The sequence below is a fragment of the Trichosurus vulpecula genome, chromosome 9 (genome assembly GCF_011100635.1).
Source record: "Trichosurus vulpecula isolate mTriVul1 chromosome 9, mTriVul1.pri, whole genome shotgun sequence".
Taxonomy (NCBI): domain Eukaryota; kingdom Metazoa; phylum Chordata; class Mammalia; order Diprotodontia; family Phalangeridae; genus Trichosurus; species Trichosurus vulpecula.
The window spans coordinates 131,234,436-131,257,566 of record NC_050581.1 but is presented as its reverse complement, the minus strand read 5'-3'; the positions used below and the strand labels follow the sequence as shown (position 1 = coordinate 131,257,566).

At 36.7% G+C, this 23,131-nt stretch overlaps 1 protein-coding gene across 1 annotated transcript in view; it reads left to right on the top strand.

The window, feature by feature from the left end:
• The window catches only part of LOC118831493 (zona pellucida binding protein), a 118,736-nt gene that overhangs the window by 70,007 nt on the left and 25,598 nt on the right, over positions 1-23,131 (top strand). The window contains exon 7 of the mRNA XM_036738863.1: positions 10,912-11,089. Within this exon, the coding sequence (XP_036594758.1) occupies positions 10,912-11,089 (178 nt within the window). The remainder of the gene's footprint in view (positions 1-10,911; positions 11,090-23,131) is intronic.

The window sequence follows — 23,131 nt, the reverse complement described above, 5'->3', positions numbered from 1 at the left end:
AGTCACTTAACCCTGATTGCCCTGCCAAAAAGCGAAAATAAAATGAAATAAAATAAAATATTTTTTGATAGTCTGATTGGTATGGCATTGAATAAACAGATTCATTTAGGTAGAATTGTCAGTTTTTTTGTATTAACTCAGCCCACCTGTTAACAATATTTTTTCCAATTGTTTAGATCTGATTTTGTGTGAAAAGTGTTTTATAGTATGTTCATGTGGTTCCTGGGTTTGTCTTGGCCGGTCAACCCCCAAGTATTTTATATTGTCTAGTTATCTTAAATGGAATTTCTCTTTCCATCTCTTACTGCTGGACTTTGTTGATAATATATAGAAATACTTATGCTTTATGTGGGTTTATTTTGTTTCCTGCAACTTTGCTAAAGTTATTTTGAAATAATAAATAAATAAATAATGAAAAATTTTAAAAATTTCTGAACAACAAATAAAGTTATTGCTAAATAATTTCAAGTAGTTTTTTAGTTGCTCCTCTAGGATTATCTAAGTATAGTATCATCTTATCTGCAAACAGTGATGGCTTCTAATCAGGAGGACCTGGCTTCAGATTCAGCTTTTAAGACACTGTAACCATGTGAAGTTGCTTAGCTTCTCACATCTTCAGTTTTCTATAAAGTAAAGATAGTAATGCCTATGCTAGTTATTATTTAATAATTATTTTTATCGTTGTTGGTATTATGCTGTGGCCTATAATTTACCTGTTACACATAGGCTTCATTGTATTTTAAAAATTATGATGATGATAGCAATAATTTATATGTTTACAAACTCACTTATGTATTAACTCATGTGATATTTACAGTAAGCCTGAAAAGCAGGTGGCGTTATTATCCCCACTTTTCAGATGGGGAAACTAAGGCTGAGAGAGGGTTACACTATTAGTGTCTAAGGCAGGATTTGAACTCCAATCTTTTCTCAAAGTCCAAAACTCTGTAGACTATGTTACCTACTCATAAAAGGTTTTTTTTGGTGTAATCTACAAACTTAATTCTTTAGAGATTGTGATGTTCTATGATTCTCAGCCTTATTACATCAACAGAAATAATATTAGTATTAAAAAGATGAGCTTTTGTGTTAGAGTACAGCTTTGGATGTTTGAAAGTACTGCTGCTTTCCAAATGCAATCCAGCCTATTCCCTTCCTATTTAAATGTAGGCAACAAAAATATCACTCTGAGATAGGCACCCTTAGGCTTCCTTAGACTTCCAGAGGGCTCCATAAACACGAAATATATTAAGAACCCCTGCTTGATGGTATTATGGGTATTGCTACAATGAGAAGAGTAAGGAAGACTCTTTACTCTCTTCCCACACCCCTGTCATAGCTGATCAGTTGTCAAGTCTTGCTACTTCTGGCTTCTGCAATTTCTCTCTATGTCCCCTTTTTCCTACCCATATAACTGCCATCTTAGTTAAAGCCTTTATCATCTTTTGCTTGGCTATTTTTCAGTGGCCTACTAATTGATGTCCCTGCCTTTAGACTCCAGCCTCTCCAATTCATCTTCCCCACAGCTGCCGAAGTGATATTCTTAATGCACGGATCTGACCATAACATTTTCTTGTTCAGCATGTTCTTTATCATCTCTATAATCAAATTCAAACTCTTCTGTTTAGCAACTGAATCCTTTTACAACCTTATTTCAACCTACCTTTTCAGCTATTGTTTGTTATTCCCTTTTATAGCCTCTCATCTAGCCAGAACTACACTTCTTTCCATTTGTAGTGTACATTATTGACTTCTAATTTCTGTGTTTTGTATAAGCCATGCCCCACACCCAGGATGTACTTTCTCTTTACTTCCACCTCTTAGAATTCTTAGTATCCTTTATTATTCAAGTCAAATTCCACATCCTATAGGAGGCCTTTCCTTGTCCTTCCAGTTGCTATATTCTCCTCTTTCCCACCCATTACCATTTATTTATTTTGTACATACTCCTATGTATAAGTGTTGTCTCTCTGGAAACCTCTTTGAGGGCAGGGATTGTTGCTTTTCTGTTTTTGTATCTTTAGTGCCAAGCGCAGTGCCTGGCACATGGTGGGTACTTAACAAATGCTTGTTGATTGGTTCATTGATCTGACAAAAAGGGGAAGAAGTTCATGAGCAGAATGAGGTCTTGAGAAGGAGAGAAAGGAGTCCTGGGGGAAGAGGAGACAAGGATGAGAATTTAAGGAGACGATATGGAAAACAGGAGGAGCACATATGATGGAGAATACAAGGAAGAGGAGAAAATTGGATATGGTTATCAAGGCAGTAACTTAGAGGTGAGAGAACTCTTAGGAAGTTAGTAGGAAGAATTAGAAAAGGTTGAGGGTGTAAATTCCAGAAACTTTGGGGAAAAGCATTGTGCATAATGCGTATATCATGTTTGTCAATCATGGCCAGGTAATTGTTTTCTATAGTCAGAATTCAGGTTTTCTCCTTAAAGTTAATGTAATGGGTTTGATGTTTCTCCACATTTTTGATTATAAGGGGAAATATAGTTTTTTTGAAAATGAAATATGAAAACAAAGAAGAAAGGGAATATGAAGAGGTTCCTAATCTGGGTCAGGAAGTTGGAGGGTGGGAGGATGTGATACATAGGAAGAAAGGAAGGAAAACCATTGAACATTTGGAACTAAGTAATAAATATTAGGCACTCTCCAAGGTATAGAAGCTGAATCCTTTTTAAGAGGAAGCAACTGCTTTCACTCTAAAGAATGATGATGTTGAATATAAGTTACTTGAGGAAAGGGATGTTTCAACAATCTGGCTAGCCGCTGTTGTGGGGGGTGAAAGACCAACACAAGCCCAACAACAAGCACTCTACCAGTATGCTGCAAAAGCCCAGGTTCTTTTGATCTGCTTTACTAAGGAAAGCAACATTAAGGGGTTAACAAGCTTACTTTAATTCAGCACACAAATACCATTCACTAAGTTCAGGGGGAAAAGCTAGCACCTTGAACTTTGGAGCAAATACAAACAAATTACAAACATCGACAGATAGGCCAAATACAATTCATAGTTACCAACATCTAGGTTCAGCCCGGGAGCTCATAACAAGGGCTGGCCCAGAGTCACGTGTGCCACCATGACTGTGGGTAAGAGCTCTGAAAAAGAGAAAGACAACCCCTGGTTTTATATCTTTTTCAGGGTCAAGGGTGAGTCACACATGCAACTTACCCATGTGGCCTAAAATCGTCACAAAGAGGCAACTTAAACCCACGTGGTCTAAAAGCCTCTGATGTCCCAAACGTGTCACTCAGACTCATGTGTAAACTAGGCCCTCCTCTGAGGCAAGGAAGTCACCGAGGACTCTCAATCTAATCAAGGAAACAAAGGCCAGACTCTTCAAGGACACTTGCTTGAACTGAGTGCTAAAAGCCTGTTTTGTTTACCAATACAAGGGACTATCTCACTTTTGTCTTTTGGGGTGTAGGGTGTTCAGGGAAGACTTGTACCTCTGATATGAAAGCTGCCATGTCCTTTTCAGGGCTGCTTTCTACCTTTGGTGTTTACCTGATCCACCCAACTCTCACTGGTGGCTCCAAGGAGCTGTAGTATGTGCAGAAGCCACACCATGACAAACCATTTTAGCAGATGGGCTAACCCAGGTTGAAGGTAACGTAGGGTTCTTAAACCCATCAATGAGTTGGTGTGGGGGAAGGTGTCTACCCAAAGTATGTGAAGGCTTCCCCTGATGGAATGGGCAGATGAGAACAATTTGTTCCAAAAGGCAACAAGAGCAACCAAAGCAGGTGCTGTGGACCTCTTAGAGTTTGGTTAGACATTGAAGAAGCCAGTGTCAACCACTGCATCCCAAGACATTGCCAGTCATCTTGATTTTTATCTTGCCACTGGACTTCAGTGACTGCAAGAGAGAGGCCAATGACTTTATGCAACTCTGTCTCACTTACATCCAAGTCAAAAGATGTTACCCATACCATTTTACCATTTTTACCTACCTTAAAGTCCTGTGGTGACTAGCAAGTGATTAAGCAGTAAGTGCAGATACCGTGGCAGCTGAAGTCACAACCCTGAACACAGGTATCACAGGTCACAGGGTCATCTCACTGGACTGAAGCAGCAGTGGGATTCAGGAGCCCCCTGGGTATCTGAGCAGTCTTTTTAAAGGAGCATACTCCTTCCTGGCATGACTAGAAAGGAGGTCCTAAAAATTGTCTGTTTCACCTAACCCTGGCTTACTTGCTGTGACAGGTAGGTATCCCACTCTGTGCTCAAAAGCCAAAAAATTCTACAAAAGATTTTGCAAAGATGATTCCATTCATCATTGGTACATGGAATATGTGCACACTTGTGGATAGTGCAAAATTCAATAGATTTGAAAGACAAAAAGCTCTTGTTGAAAGAGAACTCAGCAGGTATTGCATGTACATAGCAGTCTTGAGTGAAGATAGGATGGCAAACTAAGGTCATCTTACCAAAGTTGGAGCTGGATAAACGTGATAGGGAGCACCTCGAAGCTGGTGTAGGTTTTGCAATCAAAACTAATCGAGTCAACAAGCTTGTATGTCCCGCCACCCCACACTCCAAAGGAGTGAACCACAGACTCATGACAATGCAATTGCCCCTTGCAGGAAAGCACCACACCACTATAATCAGTGTGTATACTCCCACCATGATGAACCCTGAGGACTCATGCAGACCTGGAGTCCTTCATCATCAGTGTGCTGAAGAGGACAGGCTTATAATTCTGGGTGACTTTAACACCAGAGTAGGCACAGATTATCAGACATGGCAGGGAATCCTTGGGAGAAATGGAGTTGGAAACAGCAACAGCAGTGGTCATGTACTATTGAAGACTTGTATTTTTCATGACCTTATTACCAATACTGTCTTCCATTTACCTAAATGTAATGAAACTTCATGGATGTACCCTTGCAGCAAACATTGGTATTTAATAGACTATGTCATTGTAAGGAGAAGAGGCAGACAGGATGTGAGAGTGACGAAAGTTATAGGTGGAGTCCTGGAGTGATCATAAACTTATCCTCTCCAAACTAAATATTTGCTTTCAATAAAATTGGCAAACCCAAGGCAAGACAACTACCAGAAGACTTAATGTCAATACATTAAGACTGCTTCTCCAAGCATGAACAGATCATTTCTAACTTGGAGGGAAAGCTGAACCAATGCACGGTTGGCAACAGTGGAACAGAAGAAGAGTGGGCAGTTTTCAGAGATTCATACAACCACCAAATTGACATATCTGAAACAGGTCTGACCAATCTAGTCAAAAAGCCCCAATGGCTTCTTTACTGCTTCTAGGCTAAAGTATAAACTCCTGTCTTTGTTATTTAAGGCCTTTTGCTGCCTATTTTTCTTGCATGATTGAAGGTATCTCCATTGATGCATTTATACTACTACTATTAATAGCTAGTATATATATATGTATATATATATATAAAATATGTGTATATCTATATCTATATTTATATATAATTTTAAGATTTGCAAAACACTTAAAAAATATTTCATTTTTTCTTTGCAACAGCTCTGGGAGCACTCCACTCTAACTAACATACTTGCTGTTTTCCATATACAACATTCTGTCTTCCAACTCCCTTTTTTCACAGAGGCTGTTACTCATATCTGGAATGCCCTTCTTTATTGCCTTCACCTATTAGAGTAGCTTGCTGCTTTCAATGCTCAGCTCAAGTGCTGCTTCTTGTAAGAGGCCCTTTCCTATCTCATAGTTGTTAAGTGTCTTTCAGATTATTTTGTTTTGATTTTGTATATGTTTTGTATTTACCTGTTTGTGTATATGTAGAATGTAATCTCCTTGAGCACAGGGACAATCTGACTTTTGTATTCATGGCTTCTGTACCTAGCATTGTGTCTGGCACACTTGAAGTACTTAAATACTTGTTGATTGATAGATTTCATAAGATATATCAGAGGAGAAAGACATTGGAAATCAGAAAATCTATCAAAAAAGTCTAAAGTAATGTAATGACTTTGAGAATGGTAGGGAGAGGACAGATGCAGAAATAAGCAGGAATTTGTGGGTAGGTAGAAATTTGGAAATGAGGATATGGAGGTAGCAGAGGTTATTACATAATGAATATAAGTATAAAAGAATGGAAAGCTGGTGATGGAGGGAGGAGCAAATTTCAAGGGAAAATGGTAAGTTCAGTTTTAAATATGTGAATTTGAGATTCTGGAGGCATATCAATATTGAGATAATCAAGAGCAAGTTATAAATACGTGGCTAGATGTCTAGGAAGAGGTCAGGGAAGGTGACATTTTTAATGTCTTTTGCATAGAATACTCGAAGTCATAGCAAAGGATAAAATCACCAAGGAAAAGAGTGTAGAGATAGAAGAGAAGAAGGCCCAAGTTAGTACATTGGGTAACAGTTATTTTTAAAGGATGGAAAGTGAGTGAGGTATAAGCAATAGAGATCAAAAAAGAAAGAAAGGTATGGGAAAGAGCCATGAGAGTTGCTGGCAAAGCAAAGGGAGGAGAGGCTATTAAGAAGGAGGGAATAGTTCAAAGTATTGAATACTTCAAGAGTCAACCAGTCAATTAAGGGAATTGAGGGTTCAACAACAACAACAACATTGATTTGTCAATAAAAGGCCATTAATGAACTTGGAAAGAGCTATTTCAATAATGGGGGTAGTGATAGACATCGAATTGCCATGATTTGAAAAGTGGTTAGGATGTGAGGAAATTTAGATAGCAGATATAGAATACTCTATCAAGTTTGGTAGTAAAAGTACATGGGATGACTTAAAGGCATAGGAAGGTCAAAGGAAATCCTTTATATTAAGTGTGATTAATTACCCAAGAGGCCACCTCCCACAAAGGGTTCCAACTCTGGACTCATACAGACCCAGATTCATCTTAGAGTATTAGGCTTTCTCTTTCTTTTTTTTCCTCTAGTTTTCCCCTCTTCTCACCCCTCCCCTAAAGTAAAACTTGGGGGAAATTTCTAAAACAAAAACTTAGGGGTGTGTCAGATCTGAGGTTTTCCAAAATTATGGAGAATATCATCCTTTCTAGAAAAGAAACTCATTGTATGATAAACATATCAGGTTTAGGATAAGTTTGTTTCCTCCATCTCAAAAACTACTCAAGGAAAAGAAGAATCATAAATGCATATTAACAAATAAAGAATCATAAAAGAATATTTATATACACTCTTCTGAGGAAGGTAAAGGAAACTTTATGAGAAATGGAATTTCCATTCAAAATAACTATAAAATTCATAAAATATTTGGGAGTCAATGTAGATTTGATTACAAAATATTTCTTAGAGAAATAAATATCAGGAGGAATATTCAATGTTCATGTCTGGTCTGTGTCAGTGTAATAAAGATGACAACAGTACCAAACACTGACAACACTACCAAAGTTAATTGACAGTACCAATTAAACTAGGGATTTTTGCAAAACTTAATAAAATACCCAAATTCATTTGGAGGAACAAAAGATCTAAAATATCAGGGGGAAACATGAAAAAGATAGGAATGAATGGGAAATAGCACTTATAGATCTCAGACTGTTATAAAGCAGCAGTTATCAAACCTTTTTGTATGGGTTTAAAAATAGAAAAGTAGATCATCAACCCACTCATTATTTAATACAGCTTTGTAAATGCTAGCAATAGCAATAAGATGAGAATGAAATTAAAGGAATAATGATAGATAAAAAAGTGAAAGTATCCTTAATGCTAATGATATGATGGAAAATGCTAGGGGATCAACAAAGATACAAATCACAGTAATTAATAACTTTAGCAAAGTTGCTGGCTACAAAATAAACCCTCAAAAATCAACTGCATTTCTAAATAAAAATAAAAAAATCCAAGAGGCTGTGATAGAAATGCAAATTCCATTCCAAATTATTACAAAATTCATAAAGTTTCTGGGGCTCCGTGTACCAAAGCACATGGAAAATTTGTATAGATTCAATTATAATGTGGTCCTTAAAGAAATTAAAAGCAATCTAAATAGCTAGAAGAATATTCAGTGTTGTGGCAAGGCTATGCCAATATAATAAAAATGATGTACTGCCAAGTTATTTTATACTTTTAATGATATACAAATTAAATTATCAAAGGAACATTTCATGGAAGTTGACAAAATTATAAAATTTATTTGGAAAAGCACAATAATTAAAATATCAAGGGAAATGATGAAAAGAAATAGTCATCAAAACCATGTGTCATTGGTTCAAAAACAAATCAATGGAATAGAGTAGACAAGGGCAAATCAGCAACCATGGAACTCAGTTACCCAGCATTTGATAAAGTGGAAAACATAAATTACTCAAAGAAAAAACTTGATAAAACCTACTGGGAAAATTGGAAAGGAGATTGGCAGAAATTAGGCTCAGATCTTATATCATATTCTACAATATCTATGTGGACAGGGGACCTTAAAATTAAACATCACATTATAAAAAACAATTAAAAGAGAAATAAATCATAGGAGATACCTTTCATAGCTATGGGCAGGAGATACATTTTAACTAAATGAGACAGAAGCAAATAACTACAAAAGATAAAATAATTAACTTTGATTACATGAAACTGAAAAGCTTCTGCACAGACAAAATTAATACAGAAGGAAAAAAACAATTTTTGTGTCAAATTTCTCTGATAAGGGTTTGACATCCAGTACTTATAAATGCATATATAAGATCAACAGCCATTCCTCAATAGACAAGTGGTCAAAGAATATACACAGTTATAAGAAAAAGAATTGCAAATTATTAACAAACATACTAAAGAGATCTACAAAGCATTAATAACCAAAAAAACCCCTAAAGTTTTTACATTCTGCAGAATGGCAAAGATGTCAGTAGTCAATGTAGGAAGGGTTGTGGAATGATAGTCACTCTAATACATTGTTGCTGGAGCTGTTTATTAGTATAATGATTTTGGAAAGCAATTTGAAATTATGCAAATAAAGTGACTAAAATGTTTCTACCCTTTGACCCAGAGAGACCATGATTGGGCTTGTACTCCAAGACAGCCATTGACCTTGACAAGAAGAAAATGCCTATATTTTCCTTTTCCTGTACTTTTTGTGATAACAAAAAATTGGTAACAAAGTAGATGTACATTGATTGGGGAGTGAGTAAACAAATTGTGGTATGAGAATGTAATTTAATATTTTTATGCTGTAAGAAGTAGTGACTGTAACGAATACAGAGAATCATGGACAGATCTGTATGAATTGATGCTGAATGAAGTAAACGGAGCCAAGAAAACAATATATACAAAGATTACAGCATTGTAAAGGAAAGAACAAGTAAAAAAAAAGTGATTGTCGTATGTTTTCAGACTTTTTTCAGAATATTAATTGTGCTGATTTTTTCCTCGTTTTTCTTTAAAAAGTACTGTTTGTTATATAAAATGACTCAGAAGGAGAGAGAAGGATACTGGGGAGGACTATGATGATGCAAAAAAAGACAGTAAAAAATTATTTAAAGAAGAGTAGGTCACTGCAATAGGTTAGACAAGGAAGAAAAATCAGAAATAATGGAGCTCAATAATCATGTGTGTGATAAACTCAAAAACAAATTACTTGGTAAACAACTTTTTACTTGATTTAAAAACTGTTGGGAAAACTTGAAAACAGTCTGTCAGAAACTGGGCTTAGACCAATACCTTATACCATATTCCACAATATATTCAAAATAAATATACAACCTGAATATTAAAAAATCATACCATTAAAATTTTCAATAGAAGCAGAACATACATCTTTCCTAGCTATAGTAGATGTATTTTTAACCAAAAAGAAGGTATAGAGGCAATTAAAAAAGATAAAATAGATAATTTTGGGGACACAAAATCAAAAAGCTTTGGCATAAATCAAATTAATGGACACAGGATAAGAAGAGAAGAGGAAAAAAATCTTTGTATCAAATTTCTTGGATATCCAAAAGTTTGACATTTAAAGTGTATAGACAAGTAGAAAATATGTAAGACCAAAAGCCTTTCCAAAAGTTGGAAACACATAGATGTCCATCATTTAAGAAATGGCTTAAAATTATGATACATGAATATAATAGAATATTGTCATGCTCTAATAATAATGATAATAATAATAATAATTTGCTATGCTCTAAGAAAATGAATGTGATGAATGCAGAAAAGCATAGGAAAAATTAAACTTATGCAGAACAAAGTAAGGAGAGCCAAGAAAACAATACATACATTGACTACAACAATGTAAATTTTAAAAATCATAAAACAATAAAAATAAATGTTCCAGAATTGCAAAGAATACGCTTGGCCCCTAAGAAGAGATATGACAAGACCATTCTCCTAACTCCTTTAAAAAATTGGCAGGGGCTACAGGTGTATGGGATGGAGTCTTCGTTGGGTATTGATCAGTACATGTATTGTCAGATTTTAAAATATGTTGATCTTTTTTCTGTTCCTCATTTTCTTAAAAAAAAAAACCCAACACAAAACAAAACCATGAAACTTTGTTGTATAGGATGGCTTTCTGGGATGGAGAGAGATATTGGGAGAAATTTCAGTGATGTTAAAATATTAATTATATGTGTATGTATATTTAAATGAAGACATATTAAGGTTGGCAGTTGAATAATATCCTGTTGAATGATCTCTATCTCAGTAAAGTAAGAAAGAAGAAAGGACTGTTGGAGCTGCAAATTAAGAAAAGAAGAGGTACGAAATAGTTGCTATATTGAATAGGAATAGCAATTGATACATAATAAAAAAAGAATGTTGAGGGCCCCGAGGTTATGTAGAATAAATGTATAAAGCATAATTATTGTATAGCATTATATTGGAATATCTAAAAATACAAACTGTACTGACTTCTTTTCCCCAGCTGCAAACAAAAAACAATTATAAAAATTCTATATTAAATGTAACATAGAACTAACTTTTTTTTCAATCTATATTGTTAGGCTAAAAATCTTATAGAGAGATTTTTTATCCAACAAGTGGAAGTTCTGGGAAGACATTCAGAGCCACTTCCTGAGATATACTATATTGAAGGTACTCTGAAAATGGTGTGGATTAATCGTTGCCGTCCAGGATATGGGATGAATGCTTTGGTACATCCAAATTGCCCTGATTGTTGTGGTATGTAATTAGTTGTCAATTCACATTACTAAATTAGTATATTCTTAGTTTTTAAGGTAATAATGACACTTGCATTTTTGTTTAAAATTGCTATTTAATCATATATTTAACTTAAATGCAGTTATACATTTTAAGGTAAAAGAGAAAACTTCAGAAAGCAAAGAGTGGAATTGATACCGGAATTGATATTGGTGTTATAATAGGTGGTGGTGGGAAAATGGGAGTGGCAAATTGTGGGATCAAGAATCTGAGAAGAGAATTGTAGCTATTTATTCTCAGAATTATAGGATTTGAGAATTGGAAGGGAGCTCAATAGCCATCTTTTTTGAAACCCATACACAACACAAAAAGGATTTCCCACTATACAACATCATCTTCTCCTTAAACACCGCCAAAGAGGGGGAATGCACCACTTTTAGTGGTAACAAATTTCTATTTTTAGACAGCTCTGGTTGTTAGGAAAATTTTCCTAACATTGAGCCTAAATTGTAGCATCTATCCATTACTCTTTGCAACTTCTTCTATTATTGCTGGGTTTGCACCCTGGACATAAGTGGTCCCTCCTCCACATAACTGCTCTTCAATTCATGTATTTGAAGACAGCTATCATGTCCCCCATAAGGTTTCTTTTCTTCATGCCAACCATGCCCAGTTCCTTCAACCAGTCTTCATATGACATGGAGTCAAGGTCTTTTAACATCTCCTTTGGACACATTTCAGATTATTAATCTCTTTTATAAGCTTTGGCACCTAGAACTCACCATAGTACTCCATAAAGTCTGACGAGGGTAGAATATGGTGGGAGTATCATCTTGAAATTCTTAGAAGCTGTTCTCTTAATGCAACCCAAGATCATATTAGGTTGGGGTTTTTTGGCTGCCATATTTTACTGCTGGCTCATATTGAGCTTGTAGTGCATTAAAACTCCTAGATCATTTCCAGAACTGTTGTCTAACTATGCGTCTCCCACCTTATAATTGTAAAATTGAATTTTTTGTACTCAAATGCTAGACTTTATATTTATCCCTAATGAATTTCATCTTATTCAGCTCACTGTTTTAGATATTTTTGGATGTTGACTCTGTTATCCAACTTTGTGTCTATGTAAATTGGATGAAATTGTACTCCATACTTTTATTCATTAATAAAATGTTAAACAGTACAAAGCATGGTTCCCTACAGTGCTATACTAGAATCTTTCCACCACATTGAATAATTAACAACTCCTTTTTGAGTCCATCCTTCTAGAGCTAGTTTTGAATCAGTTATTGTCATTGTCTAAGCCATATCTCTCCATTTAATCCACAAAAATAATTTCAGATGTTCATCTTCTTTGTTTTATATTTAAAATTATTTTATTTTATATTTTTAATTAATAAGTATTTATTTTCTCTCCCTCTCATATTTCCCCCTACATTAGAAAAAGAAAAGGAAAACCCTTACAACAGCTATCCATAGCCAAATTTAACAAATTCTCACCTTGGCCATGTAAAAAAAAGCTTATATTATAAAATAGTTTATCAAAAACTTTTGCTAACTCTTAATAAACTATAACTACATATAACTAAATAAACTATAACTACAGCTTTCTCCACATGTTCTAGTCCAGTAATTTTGTCCAAAATGGAAACAAGGTTATTTTGGCCTGATCTATTCTTAATGAAGCTATTTTCTTTGTAATCACCTCTTCACTCTCTAGATGTTGACCAACCATCCCTTTAATACTCTTTTCTAGTATTTTCCTAGGAATAGAGATCAAATTCACTGAATGACAGTTTGCAGACTGTTTTATTTTGTTTTTGGAAAATCAATATATTTTGTTTTTTCTCCAATCTTGTGGTAACTCTCCTCTTTTCTGTGATATTTCAAATATCACATTGGCATAGCAATCACACTTGTCACATCTTTTAGTTCTTTAGGACATAGTTCATTTGGACCAGGTCACTTGAACTCACCATGGGCAGTTTGGTGCTCTTTAACCGTTTATTATTTTGAGTGTCAACTCTCTTGTCATTTTTGTTCTGTCATTTCCAATGTAAAGGTCATTTTCTTTTGCAGAAAAAAAAACCAAATACAATAGGATTGGAGCAGTTCTAGCAATAACTTCTATCTTTGTCAGTTGTCATTTTCCTGTGCACTCCTAAGCCAAGATCTTGGACCCTATCTTTGATATTCCTCTTTCTTTCAGTACATCTAAGCAAAACCCTTCTTGGCGTCCTTCTTTCCCCAGTCCCATTCATTCTGAGCTTTGTCATTCCTGACACTCTTTTTCTATAAGACCAGGCCATACTCTTACACTTATCTTCCTTTACCTTTATTTGATTCCATCTTTGTCCATTTCTTTTAAAAATCTAAGTTAGTTGGTAAGTTTCCTGTGCATCCACATTGTTCTCTTCAGACAAATGCTATTTTTACTCCTGATACAGATTGTTTCTTTTCTTTGTTTGTTTTCATAATTTCGTTCCCAGGCATCTTCAATCCCTCCTGAGCTAACTTCCTCTGAAGCATTGAAGCATTTTAGTAGGATCCTATCTTTCTTCTGAACTCTTTCCGATGTCATTGGTACATTCCTTCCCTTTCCTTCCGTCCCCTCCCCCTCCCTCCCCTTCCCTTCCCTTCCCTTCCCTTCAGTCTCCTTCCTTCCTCTCCCCTCCCCTTCTCTTCTCTTTCCTCCCCTCCCCTCCCCTCCCCTCCCAGCCCTGCCCTGCCTATAAAAAAAGAGTAAAAGTAGAAAGAGTGAAACAAGAAAAGACACTCTTCCTAGCCTACATAAAATCAAAACTCATTGACATTGATTTTAATTAGTTGCTTTATTTACTTTTATCTTAAAATTTTAAAAGTTAATTCTATCTCATTTTAATGTTTTCTTGGTATTTGTTTTCCTTTTTGTTTTAAGATTGTAGATATGAATCATCATCATTCTTTTATCTGATTTTTTAATCTTTTTATATAGACTTAAATACTAAAACTTAAATAGAAAATAAGAAAAAGAAACATGTGCACAGCAGAACTAGGAGAGGATTCAAAATATATAGCAATAAATTTCCATTTCAAGACAGGCTATGTAATAAATACTGTGCATTGTGTTGAGAGCTGTCCATCTTTTCTTTGCTTCCTCGTAGGTTTTCTTTTGTTCTCTGCTGTGCACTTTTTACTTTGCTCTTCTTTCCATCTTCTTCTCCCCTCCCCCCAGAAGGCTAAAATTAAACATGGATATATTTATAGATATATACATACACATTTACTTATGTACACACACACACATGCATATATAAACATATACTTTCCCTAAAACATTCTACTCCTAATCTTTGTTTTTATGTTTGTACGTATCCCTTAATTCCTATCCCTCCTAACTCTTCTACTTTACTTCTATCCACTACCTTACCCTCCTATGACTTAATCTATCCCCCTCCAAAGATCCCTCCCTTATCCTTCCCTTCTCATTAAATAACTTCTATACCCCCCTTCACACTATTTTCTCACTCTTTCCTCTAGAGATCCCTCCCTTATCCTCTCCCCACTCCCTATCCCCTTAGCATTTTATTTCCTTCTGAATTTAGAAGACTTCTATATTCTTCTCTCTCTCTCTATATATATATATGTATATATACATATATATGTATATATACATATATATATATATTTTTTTTTCCTCTTGAACCATTCCCGATGAAAGTAGGTTTCCAGAATTAACAGCCCACCTCCCTCATCTAATTCTTCCTTTTGCACCTGACTTATATATAAGATAATTACTCTATTTAACTATTCCTAAGTGGTTTTACTTTTTAAAGTCATATCATACACAGGTCTACTCCAATCATTCTTACAAACTATGCAATTACTAATCACAGTCTCAGCCATACATTTTACATACATAAAAGGTAAACAGTCTTTCTTCATGAGTACCTTGTCTTTGGTATGTGCCTTATATTTCTCTTGGCTCTTGTTTGTCAAATCTTCTATTAAGTTTAGTTTTTTTTTTTTAAACAAAGTCCTGAAAGTCTGACAATTTGTTGTGTTCATGTTTTTTTTTTCATTCAAGATTATGCTGAGCTTTTCTGGGTATGATATGTTTGGCCAGTACCCCAGTTCTTTTGCTCTTTGATATGTAGTGTTCCAAGAGTTGCAGGCTTTTAGTGTCACTGCTGCTAGTCCTTGTGTGATTGTAATTGTGGCAACAACATATTTAAATAGTTTTTTTTCTTGTTGCTCATAATATTTTATCCTTGATCTGGGGATTTGGGAATTTGACTATATTATTCCTGTGGGTTTCCCTTGTCAGATCACTTTGCCTCTTGCTGGATTTTTTCTATTTCTACTTTCCCCTCTTGTTCTAATGCCTCAGGACAATTTTCTTTAATTATTTCTTATATTATTGTATCAAGATTCTTTTTTTTATTTTACCTTTAAGGTTAGTCTGGTTATTCTTATGCTTTCTCTTCTTTCTCTTTAGACAAAAAGAAGAACAGTCTATTCATTCATTTACTTAGTTTTTCTTTTTTTGAATTCCATATTTTATTATTATTTTTTTAGTTTTTAGCATTGATTTCCACATTTTGAGTTATAAATTTTCTCCCTATCTTTACCCCCCCACTCCAAGATCACATATATTCTGATTGCTCCATTCCCCAGTCAGCCTTTCCTTCTGTCATTGCACTCCCTCCCATCCCCTTTCCCCTTACTTTCTTGTAGGTTAAGATAGATTTCTATGCCCCATTGCCTATATATGTTATTTCCCAGTTGCATGCAAAAACAACTTTTTTTTGAGCATCTTCTTTTAAAACGCTGAGTTCCTAATTCTCTCCCCTCTTCCCTTCCTACCCACCCTCCCTAAGAAGGGAAGCAGTTCAACATAGGCCACACATGTATCATTATGCAAAACACTTTCATAACAGTCATGTTGTAAAAGACTAACTATATTTTCCTCCATCCTATCCTGTCCCCCCTTATTCAATTTTCTCCCTTGACCCTGTCTCTTTTCAAAAATGTTTGCTTTTGATTACCTCCTCCCCCCTCTGCCCTCCCTTCTATCCTCCCCCTTTTCTTATCCCCTTCCTCCTACTTTCCTATGGGGTAAGATGCCCAATTTAGTGTGTATGTTATTCTCTCCAAAAGTCAAATAAGATGAGAGCAAGATTCACTCATTCCCCCTCACCTGCCCCCTCTTCCCTTCCAGCAGAGCTGCTTTTTCTTGCCACTTTCATGTGAGATGTTACCCGATTCTATTTCTCCCTTTCTCCCCCTCTCAATATATTCCTCTCCCACCCCTTAATTTAATTTAATTTTTTAGATATCATCCCTTCATATTCAACTCACCATGTGCCCTCTACCTGTATATATGCATATTCCCTTCAACAACCCAAATGCTGAGAAAGGTCTCATGAATTACACATATCATCTTTCCATGTAGGAATGTAAACAAAACAGTTCAACTTTAGGAAGTTCTTATGATTTCCCTTTCTTGTTTACCTTTTCATGCTTCTCTTGATTCTTGTGTTTGAAAGTCAGATTTTCTATTCAGTTCTGGTCTTTTCACTGAGAAAGCTTGAAAGTCCTCTATTTTATTGAAAATCCATATTTTGCCTTGGAGCATGATACTCAGTTTTGCTGGGTAAGTGATTTTTGGTTTTAATCCTAGCTCCATTGACCTCTGGAATATCATATTCCAAGCTCTTCGAGCCCTTAATGTAGAAGCTGCTAGATCTTGTGTTATCACGATTGTGTTTCCACAATGCTCAAATTGTTTCTTTCTGGCTGCTTGTAGTATTTCCTCCTTTACCTGGGAACTCAGGAATTTGGTGACAATATTCCTAGGAGTTTTCTTTTTGGTATCTTTTTCAAGAGGCAATTGGTAGATTCTTTCAATTTCTATTTTACCCTCTGGCTCTCGAATATCAGGGCAGTTTTCCTTGATAATTTCTTGAAAGATGATGTCTAGGCTCTGTTTTTGATCATGGCTTTCAGGTAGTCCAATAATTTTTAAATTATCTCTCCTGGATCTATTTTTCCAGGTCAGTGGTTTTTCCAATGAGATATTTGACATTGTCTTCCATTTTTTCATTCCTTTGGTTCTGTTTTATAATATCTTGATTTCTCATCAAGTGACTAGCTTCCACTTGCTCCAATCTAATTTTTAAGGTAGTATTTTCTTCAGTGGTCTTTTGGACCTCCTTTTCCACTTGGCTAATTCTGCCTTTCAAGGCATTCTTTTCCTCATTGACTTTTTGGAGGTCTTTTGCCATTTGGGTTAGTCTATTTTTAAGGTGTTATTTTCTTCAGTATTTTTTGGGTCTCCTTTAGCAAGTTGTTGACTTGTTTTTCATGGTTTTCTCACATCACTCTCGTTTCTCTTCCCAATTTTTCCTCTACTTCTCTAGCTTGCTTTTCCAGATCCTTTTTGATCTCTTCCATGGCCTGAGACCAGTTCATGTTTTTCTTGGAGGCTTTTGATGTAGGCTCCTTGACTGGTTGACTTCTTCTGGCTGTATGTTTTGGTCTTCTTTGTCACCAAAAAAAGATTCTAAAGTCTGAGTTTGAGTCTGAGTCCATTTTTGATGCCTGACCATGTTCCCAGCCAACTACTTGACCCTTGAGCTTTTTGTCAGGGTATGGCTTCTTGTGGAATAGAGAGTACTTTGTCCCAAACTTTAGGGGCTGCATTGCTGTTTTCAGAGTTACTTCAACACAGCAAGCTCTGCCACACCAGTGCTGCTCCTTCCCCAAGAACAGGCAACCAGGATTGCAACCCAGATCCCAGCAGGGCAAAGCAAGCCCTGCATTCTCACTCTGATCCACCACTTAATTCCTCCCACTGGGAGTGCCTGGGGCTGGAAGCAACCACAGCTGAAGCTGTGGAAGCAGCTGTGGATGCTTCTTGCTGCTGCCACTGGCAGCGCTGCATCACCTCTGCCACCCTCAGGGCTGGGTCCAACTGCGTACTCCTCTCACTGTGATCCTACAGTTTTTCCATTAACCTGTTCTGTTGTCTTTGGCGTTTGTGCATTGAGAAGTCTGGAACTGCCACAGCTCAATGATTGAGGGCCCTATGGCCTGCTCTGCTGGACCCCTGGTCTGGTTGGTCCTCGTGGCGCCCACATGGGGATGCGCTCCGCTTCCAGCACCATGTGATAGGCCCTTCCCAGCTACCATCCAGGCTATCCTGGGTTGGACCCCTGTTTCCCTCTGCTATTTTGTGGGTTCTGCAGCCCTAGAATTTGTTCAGATCCATTTTTTACAGGTGTTTGGAGGGATCTGGGGGAGAGCTTAAGTGAGTCCCTGCTTTCCAGCTGCCATCTTGGCTCCATGTTATCTCTTCTTGATCTGTTCTCCAAATCAGTTGTTTTTCTTATGACGTTTTACTTTCATGTCTATTTGTTCATTCTTTGTATTTTGTTTTATTATTTCTTGATCTCATAACTTCGTTGGTTTCTCCTTCAGGGAGTTGTTTTTTTCCTTAAGATTCTGGATCTCCTTTTCTAATTGGTTGACTTTCTTTTCATAATCTTCTTGTTTTTCTAGGATTGTTCTTATTTTTTTAAACTTTTCCTCAATTTCATTTTTTAAAGTCTTTTTTGAGTTTTCTGTGAATTCTTTTTGGGTATGTAACCATTTGACATTACTCTTTGGGGTAGAAGAGGATTTCTTTGCTTTTGTATCTTCTCTGAAAATGAATCCTGGCCTTCTCTATTCACATAGTAATTCTCTATGGTTAGATTCTTTCTCCTTTGCCTGTGCATTTTTTAATTTGTAGTAGTTTAGTTTTTGTAATCACCTCTAAGTCTGGGGGATAGGGGGTGGTGCCTCTGGCTTCAGATCCTCTGTTAGTTCTTTCCTCTGGCCTGGAACTGGAACCAAGACCTCCAGCCTCCTGTAAGTGCCCACAGCCAGCTGAGTCTCCAAATCACTGCTTCTGCATTCACCAGGCATATCCTGGCTGGCTGCATCTCCACAGCACAGCTGGGTCTGTCATTCCTTGTCAGCAGAGGTTCCCTTGATCTTCTCTGGCTCAGAAGCTCAACTCCCCTCATGGTGTTTACTCTTCACAGGGACCAAACCTCTCCTTGGGATTTTTCTTCAGATCTTTTCAGACTGTCCCAGGAAAATCCCTGTTCAGCCCCTATTTTTATTTATTTTGAGCACTTCATGTTTGCCTTGAGGCTCTATTTTATCTCTCTTGTGGGGGAAAATATTGAGAGCTTGGAATTTTCTGACCTACTCTGCCATCTTCCTTTATCTGACTTTTGATTACATAGTCCATACAATTTCCCAAGAATGGAGGTGGGATTATGTGTAGATGAGCTGAAAGTAATTAGCCTTCCAAATTCCAGGTAATAATATTAAAAATTATATTGGGTAATTATTATTCAGTCTTTGGTGAAAAAAATTTAGAAGCTTATCAATAAGTTCTTTTACTTTCTACTTCCCATACCAAGGCCAGAGTTCTGGTTGAATTATTACTGCAAAAAACAATGTTCAGTTTTTCTTTGTGGACTACCAAAGAGTTTAAAATCCTTACCTCCACAATTTAATTCCAACCTACATTTCCAGCTTTATCTAATACCACTCTCCTTCCAGCCAAACTAATTTATTTATTGTTTCCTGAGAACATCTTGTGTTTTCCCACTCTGCTATTATTTACACTATTCTCAGTGCCTAAATACTTTTCTTTTTCATGTTGGAAAGCTATCAGTCATTCAGTGATAAACTCAAGTACTACTTCCACCATGAAATCTTTTCTTATTTCCCCTATCCAGTGGTGATTTTTCTTTCCTTTGAACTCTTACAGGACTGCCTTTTTTAAGCAACTACTTTATCTATTTTATATTCCATTTGTTTGTATACATGTCTTTTTACTTTAAATAATTGCTTTATCACTTCTTTAACTCAGATACAAGGGTTTTTTGAGGGGGGCATGGGACAAAATGACCATAGCATGATGAAAATACTATAGTGAAAGCTCCTTGAGGACAGGAGTTATGTTTGATTTCTCTTTGTACATCTCATTTACATGTCTCATTATGTGTTTTATGCTAGTATGATCTAAAGAAGTGTTGCCTGACTGGGGCAGAGCCAAGATGGTATAGAGGAGAGAGCATTGGTCCTGGAGTCATGATGGACCTGAGTTCAAATGTAACCTGAGACACTTAACACTTACTGGCTGTGTGACCCTGGGCAAGTCACTTAACCCCCATTGCCTCACCAGAAAAAAAAGGAAGGACTTGCTTGAGCTCTCCCCCAAACCTCTCCAAATACCTGTAAAATTTGACTATAACCAAATTCTAGAGCAACAGAACCCACAAAATGACAGAGTGAGAAAAATTTCCAGCCCAAGACAACCTGGAAGGTCAATAGGAAAAGTCTGTTGCACCAGCCTGAGAATGGAGAGCAGTCTAGTGTGGGCAACACTGGCACAGAGTGGGCCCCAGCAACACGAGGAGTAGGCCTCAGGGGACTGAATCACTGGCAGCTGTGGTAGTTTCAAGACTTCTCAACCCATAAATACCAAAGACAACTTAGAAAGTCAGTGGGAAAGGTCTATCAGATCCATCCTCCAGAGAGGAGCATGGTCAGGCCATAGCCCCAGGGCAGTGGCTGTTTCTGGAGTTCTTGGCCCACAGATGTTGGGGGGTATGGAGTGGCTGATCAGAGAGGGATTGCAGGATTCTCTTGCTTTGCCTATGCTTGACTCCGGGTCACAGTCCTGGGTGGCAGCTCTAGGACGAGGAGGAGCACTGGCATGGCAGAACTTGTGGCAGCAGTGGAGAGGGAATCCTCCTCACAGTTCCAAGGCAGAAAAGAGTGCTTGTGGTCATCCACAGACCAGAGCACAAATCAGGTGAGGATTAACCCCTTCTCCTTTGATCATACAACCATGGAAGAACTGAAAATTTACAAGTCCCTAGAAATATCTCTGAAAATAGCTGCACAAACCCCCTGAAGCCTGGGACAGTACACCCTTCACACTGTAAGAAGAGTCATACCTTAACAGAGAGTTAAAAAGTCAAGTAATTGGCTTGGAAAATGAGCAAACAGTGGGGAAAAATCAGAATATAGAATCTTACTTTGGTGACAAAGAAGATCAAAACAGACAACCAGAAAAAGACAACAAAGTCAAAGCTCCTACATCCAAAGCCTCCAAGAAAAATATGAATTCGTCTCAGGCCATGGAAGAGCTCAAAAAGGATTTGGAAAACCAAGTAAGAAAAGTAGAGGAAAAAATTGGAAGAGAAATGAGAGTGATGCGAGAAAATAATTTTAAAAAGTTAACAGATTGCTAAAGGAGACCCCCCAAAATACTGAAGAAAATAACACCTTAAAAAATAGAAGAACCCAAATGGCAAAAGAACTCCAAAAACCAATGAGGAGAAGCATGCCTTAAAAAGCAGAATTGGCCAAATGGAAAAGGAGTTCCAAAAGACCACTGAAGAAAATAATTCCTTAAAAATTAGAATAGAGCAAATGGAAGCTAATGACTCTATGAGAAATCAAGAAATTATAAAACAAAACCAAGAGAATGAAAAAATAGAAGACAATGTGAAATATCTCATTAGAAAAACAGTTGACCTGGAAAATAGATCCAGGAGAGAGAATTTAAAAATTGCTACCTGAAAGCCATGATCAAAAACAGAGCCTAGACATCATCTTTCAAGAAATTATCAAGGAAAACTTCCCTGATATTCTAGAGCCAGAGGGTAAAATAGAAATTGAAAGAATCTACCAATTGCCTCTTGAAAAAGATCCCAAGAAGAAAACTCCTAGGAATATTGTCACCAAATTCCCGAGTTTCCAGGTCAAGGAGAAAATATTGCAAGCAGCCGGAAAGAAGTAATTTAAGTATTGTGGAAACACAATCAGGATAACACAAGATGTAGTAACTTCTACATTAAGGGATCAGAGGGTCTGGAATATGATATTCTGGAGGTCAAAGGAGCTGGGATTAAAACCAAGAATCACCTACCCAGCAAAATTGAGTATAATACGTCAAGGGAAAATTGAAAATTCAATGAAACAGAGGACTTTCAAGCATTCTTGATGAAGAGACCAGACCTTAATAGAAAATTTTACTTTCAAACACAAGAGTCAAGAGAAGCATGAAAAAGGAAACAGGAAAGGGAAATCACAAGGGACTTAATAAAGTTGAACTATTTATATTCCTACATGAAAAGATGATATTTGTAACTCATGAGATCTTTCTTAGTATTAGGGTAGTTGGAGGGAATATACGTACGTACGTATGTACATACATACACATATATAGATACACATACACACATATATACATACATATATGTATATATATGAATGTACATATACACACAGAGGGCACAGGGTGAGTTGAATATGAAGGGGATAATATCTAAAAAATAAAATTAAAGGGCAAGAGAAGAAAGTACTAGGAGAAGGAGAAAGGAAGAGGTAGAATGGGGTAAATTATCTCACATAAAAGAGGCAAGAAAAAAGCTTTTACAGTGGGGGGAAGAGGGGAGAGGCAAGAGGGAGTGAGTGAATCTTAGTTCTAGCATATTTGGCTGAAGGAAGGAATAACATACATACTCAATTAGGTATGAAAATCTGTCTTACCCTACAGGAAAGTAGGGGGGAAGGGGATAAGAGAGGGTGGATGATAGAAAAGAGGGCAAATGGGGGGAGTGGGTAATCAGAAGCAAACACTTTTGAGGAGGGACAGGGTCAAAGGAGAGAATAGAATAAATGGGGAGCAGGATAGGATGGAGGGAAACATAGTCTTTCACAACATGACTATTATGGAAGTGTTTTGCATGACTACACATGTATAACCTATAATGAATTGCTTGACTTCTCAATGAGGGTGGGTGGAGAGGGAGTAAGGGAGAGAATATGGAATAATTTTTTGCCACCAGCCCAAAAGAGCTGCTATAAATATTTTTCTACATATGGGTCCTTTTCTCTTTTTTATGATCTCTTTGGGATATAGACCTACTAGTGGTATTGCTGTATCAAAGGGTAGGCACAGTTTGGTTGCCCTTTGGCCATGGTTCCAAATTGCTCCCCAGAATGTTT